At 34.9% G+C, this 5,219-nt stretch overlaps 1 protein-coding gene across 1 annotated transcript; it reads right to left on the bottom strand.

Annotated features, from left to right (window-relative positions):
• Positions 1–642: 642 nt before the first annotated feature.
• Positions 643–4,499, bottom strand: LOC131871705 (subtilisin-like protease SBT4.14). The gene is made up of 11 exons (XM_059215991.1): positions 4,407–4,499; positions 4,208–4,314; positions 4,017–4,114; positions 3,594–3,740; positions 3,374–3,479; positions 2,723–3,251; positions 2,543–2,646; positions 2,199–2,429; positions 1,631–1,742; positions 1,271–1,484; positions 643–1,187 (listed from the first exon to the last, which is right to left on the bottom strand). The coding sequence occupies exons 1-11, from the start codon at positions 4,497–4,499 to the stop codon at positions 643–645; spliced, it is 2,286 nt and encodes a 761-aa protein (XP_059071974.1).
• Between the last annotated feature and the right edge of the window lie 720 nt (positions 4,500–5,219).

Below are 5,219 nucleotides of genomic sequence, written 5' to 3'. Positions count from 1 at the left end.
TCTTGTCATCGTGCATGTTCAATTAAATTAACATGTGTACTGCCATCAATACATTTTCAAGATGAAATCAAGTAAATTAAAAATTAAAAATTACTTCATCTTTTGAATTTATATCCAATTAATATTATATTAGATGAATTGTTCTTCATTGCATGTCTAATTATCAATGATTAAAAACATAGAAAATAGATTTTAGAAAATTTTATCATTATTAAGAAGTTTATTTTATATGTAATCTTTGTTTAATACTAATATTATGTTTTTAATGTGCAATTTACAAATTTACAAATATATTTATTTAAACAATAATATAAGATCAATACAGTCTGTTTTTCATACTAACATGAAATCAATATAAGCTCCTTTTTAACATATACTTTAAAAACTATTTATCCAAAGATAAAATATCACAACATAAAATCTACTTTTTTTAAAAATCACATGAAAACTAAAAAGTAATCTGTAAAAAGAAAAAATTACAACTTGAAAGGTTATACTTGAATGTCCACAATAAAAATCTAATATATTAACAAAATAAACACCCTCCAACCCTTTACGAGGACATTGGAAAACAAACCCTGCTTTCATAAAATGCACCTACGTCCTAAGACAATTTAATTGCCCATAGATGCCATAATTATCTTACTGTTTCACATAATATACAACAATGGGGCTGCGCACACTGTAATTGCCAGAGCTCCAAGTCAGTGCACCTGATAGTAAAGCATAATCATCTGGTACAACCCGACTTTCAATTTTCACATTGTATGACATCTTCTGATTGGAGGACGTGAAAGAGAGTGTATCTGGTTCCACTGTCACGTTCATTCCAAGGGGCGCATCTAATTTGGCTTGGTAAGTAGATTTTGGAGGTCCTACATTTGTAACTGTTCTTGGAAATTGAACAAAAATGGGCTCACTTACATCCCTAACAATCATCATGGAAGGATAGTTAAGTTCCCATACTCCATTTTCGGATAATTTTGAAGAACAAGTGACAGATTCTCCTGTCAACAAACGTAAAGATGTTTCATTGTATCCTTGGCTACATAGCATATTGATATAGGATTTTGCGTCAGCTTCATACACAAGCCCCGGATTGATGGCCTTGAGGGGGTTAATCTGCCCTGAACCATATCCTAATTCCCCAGCACGATTGCCCTCTAATGTTGCATCGAATGTAGATGCTGAATCACAAATTAAATTGTGAGCATAGATAAGAAAGAAATAAGATTATATACAATTTTTGGGTTATGAAATGGATACCCACCTGTGGTCATGAGAGCAGATTTGATAGCAGCAGGAGACCAGTCAGGATGAAATGACTTGACATAGGCCGCTGCTCCTGTGGCATGAGGGCATGCCATGGATGTTCCAGAAACTATGTTAAAATCCACAACTCTTTTGTCCAAAGGACTTGTGGTCATTGGTGCAGCTTTTGACCAAGCTGCTAGAATATCTACACCGGGTGCGGTGATGTCAGGCTGTCAAGGAAATATGATATAAATGGATTAGTTTAAATGTTTTTTTTTGTTTTTTTTTTGAGAGTGAGCCACTGATATATATGTCAAGTTTAATTGTTAATTAAGATCAATTTTCAAATACCATTCAGATATTTTAGTTTTCTCACCTTCAAAAGATTTGGTGTGATTTGGTTGGGACCTTTTGATGAGAATGAAGCCACTATAGGTGCAGGTAAATCATTCCGAACCACACCTTTTTCTATGCTTGCCGTTGGAGAGCTAATGAAATGTATTGGAATTAAAACATAAGCAGTGTCTTAAAGTTTGGTTTTTTTCTTTTTTTGAAATTTCATATTCAATTTTCATTTTGTTATTGAACTGTCCACTTTAGGGCTCTTTTACACTCATATAATAAAGGCTTTTGATTTCAGCTTCTTTTGTTGTACCATAGATTTAATGTTTCTGAATGTCAGAATTTGTTTCATTTTTTATTGATCTTGAATAGGCAATCAAACGTTTTAACCAATTTTAGAGTAAAACAATATTATATCCCGAAGGGGCGTCTAGTAAATAAATTAGACCACAACCCAATAGATTGTGCCTATTAGGTAGTGCCGTTCATGAATTTGTTGGATTGTGGTCTAATTCAATTACTAGAAGTCCTAGATGACTTTCTACTCCATCAAACGCAATTTTTATGGGGGAAAAAGTAATTCATTTCATTCATGCATTTACCTTGTGGAGTTGATGTAAGATCTGATAACCTCTCCCTCTTTGTTAAATATAAGTGTAGCTGGGACGATGAACGAGGAAGCTGTATCATTCATTGGATCGTACATTATTATGGCACCTGCCCCTCCAGAGACATACACTCCACCATCGGGCAGATCATATGGGTCTGCTAAGTAGCAAAGTACTATTTTTCCTTCAACTAAGCTGCGATCCAGGGAATATAACTTGCAACCACTGACCATATTCATAATCATACAAATGGCGAGCTTTGATTTCAACAAATGAGCAAATGTAATTTAAAAAAGTAATTCATTATCAAATTCATGTGATGATGTTCTGCATTTCACCTTGAGTCCTGTGATGAAAATCCGCCAGAAACATTAGTAGCGTCTCCTCCATATACTAAAGGATACCAAGGCTGCTCCATTGTGAATGTATTTATAGCACGCCCCTATCACACCATTAAACTCAACTCATTAGAATTTTGATCACTTAATATGAGTGGATGACAATGATATTTGATTTACCTCGAAGGACGTTTGATTTCCCAAATTAAGTTGTGATTTGAATTGGCGATCAATGCTGCTTGCAGCCACTGTCAAGGACCAAGGGGAATAATTGCAAACAGTTCCCACAGATCCATCGTTACAAGCAGCATTTGATGTTAAGATTCCTCTCTTCATTGCATGGAATGCTCCAATTGCAATGCTATCTTCAAAGTAGTTAAGTGGGGGAAGGAATCCTCCATTTGAATAACCAATCGAAACAGAAATAATATCCACACCATCATGGATTGCATCATCAAATGCGGCAAGAATATCTACGTCACTGCAATCTGAAAAGCAAACCTTGTATATAGCAATCCTTGCGCCAGGTACTCCTCCACGCGCGTCTCCTTGGGCAAATCCAAAAAGGCTGGCATTTTTGACAATGCTTCCAGCCGCTGTGGAGGCAGTGTGTGTTCCATGGCCATCTGAATCTCTTGGAGAGATGAACTCACCAGCCTCTGGTTCAGATCCAGAGCCTTTATTATAAAAGCTTGCACCTATTATTTTCCTGGGAAATAATTAAATACATTTGTCACCACGATAAAATCTCAAAAATAATTATTTTCTACATCATTTCTTGATGGTAAAAGGATTTAGTTCCAGAAGTAGCACGAATGAATGTTCTAGTACTTATTGCAGGATTTGAAGTCGGGTGTTGTCTGGCACACTCCCTTCCATTTTGAGGGAATGGGACCCAATCCCTTGTCATCGAAACTTTCCGATTCTGGCCATACCCCTGCACTCAAATTGCGTAAGAGATATTTCTTCAGAATTACTTTGAGAATCTTGTGAAACCATTTTAGTGTCTGTTCTATGCTACCAATGAAGCCTCTATTATTTTTTGTTATACCTGTATCTAGAACGCCAACAATTACGTCACTTTGATACTCCAAATCATTGGTTTGCTGAGACAGAGGGAGTCCCACAAAATCCCATGATCTACTTGTTAAGGGTTTGGGCTTTTTGCTTTCAAAGACCGAAACTATGCCATCTGTGTCTGTAATTCACAAACAAGACTTTCAACTCATTATTTGGAAATAAAATGATAATACATTTGGAAAACAAAGACGAATTTCTAGTAACTACTACTAATATCCTGGTTGCCAAATTTCTAATTAAGATGCAATATCCTTCTCAGCATATATTGGGTATTTTAAATTTCCAATTCATAAGCAATTCATCCCATTATCATTATAATTCATCTCGACACCATTCTAAAAATTCCTACAGAGCACACTGTTAAATACAGCATCCATTTTTGGGGTAATCTTACTTGAGAGGTGTTGGGCATGAGATGAGGAAAGCCAAGCTGCAAATCCGTTAAAGCTTTTCCAATAGCTATGAACAAAAGATTCCTGTGCTGCCTCATAGCTTAACAAGAATATTACAAAAACAAAATTAGAAAAATATTTCTCCTTCCATGTAGAGAGTGAAGCATACAAGAAGAAAGAACTATGTAATAACCTTCCATGTAGAGAGTGAAGCAATGAGAGGTGAGATGCAGTTGCTGCTGTTTGGGAGTAATCTTGTATATCTGGGGATGGAACATCACCCATGTACACTATATAAAGCTGATTTGACAGAGAATAAAATGTTCAGTCAGTAGCAATCCAAACAGAGGGAGATGAAGTTATTTACTATCGAAGAAGAGTTAAGATATTACCTTTTCATTCAATTGACGAGAAGCAGCTGTGGAGAAAAGGATAACGAGAAAAGCCAAGGGAAACAGAAGATGGGTTATGACTGTACTTGCCATCAAAAGGTTAGTAATGTTTTTTTACTGTATCTCAGAATGTAATGAAACAGGCCATCAATTTATACTACTCTAGTGTGTAATAAATAAATAAAATGTTGATAATACTAAGGTGGCTTTTTGTCTTGAAAAGTGTGAAACGAAATACGAGTACGAACAAAGAATTTAAGTTCTTCCGTCGTGAGTTTAACGAGGCATTTCATTGAAATTATTGGTCGGCCAATAAATAATAACGTTAACAACAATAATAATAAAATACAATAACGTTTTCCTTTATAAAATAATAATAATTTTCAATTAAAGAATCCAACATAAAACAAGAGGTGTGATACAATGGAGTCCCTGTCATTTGCTAAGAACTAGTGAGTTATTGTTTCTTGTGAGAATAAAGAATTGCTTCATGTTTAGATTTCATAAGGAGCTTAACAATTGATGTTATGTGGTTTTGTGATAGTTTTTTAGGTCTTTATGTTCTAACAAGAGGTAAGGTGATGAGAATGTGTTTAAAAAACTACGATAGTATCACATATATAGAATTAGGATGTACATTAAGTTATTGCAATAGAACGTGTTGACTTCAAGCTAATCTACGAGAGGATGGAGTATTAAGAAAGGTAGGACTTATTATGCATATAATCAACATAGATAACAAGTGTAAAAGATAAATCATGAGAACTTATCATTCATGCTCATGCTATCCTTAATAGGCACAAGTTATTAAAA

Source organism: Cryptomeria japonica, unplaced genomic scaffold (assembly GCF_030272615.1).
Source record: "Cryptomeria japonica unplaced genomic scaffold, Sugi_1.0 HiC_scaffold_446, whole genome shotgun sequence".
Lineage (NCBI taxonomy): Eukaryota > Viridiplantae > Streptophyta > Pinopsida > Cupressales > Cupressaceae > Cryptomeria > Cryptomeria japonica.
The sequence above is the reverse complement of the archived record's forward strand: the minus strand, read 5'-3'. Positions and strand labels throughout refer to the sequence as shown.

Excerpts from the sequence above, each read along its gene's own strand:
- LOC131871705 (XM_059215991.1), bottom strand. The coding sequence starts at position 4,499 with ATGGCAAGTACAGTCATAACCCATCTTCTGTTTCCCTTGGCTTTTCTC. Across the intron at positions 3,252-3,373 it reads GACTTCAAATCCTGCAATAA|GAAAATAATAGGTGCAAGCT; the intron begins GTACTAGAACAT and ends ATTATTTCCCAG. Across the intron at positions 1,485-1,630 it reads TCACACCAAATCTTTTGAAG|CCTGACATCACCGCACCCGG; the intron begins GTGAGAAAACTA and ends TTTCCTTGACAG.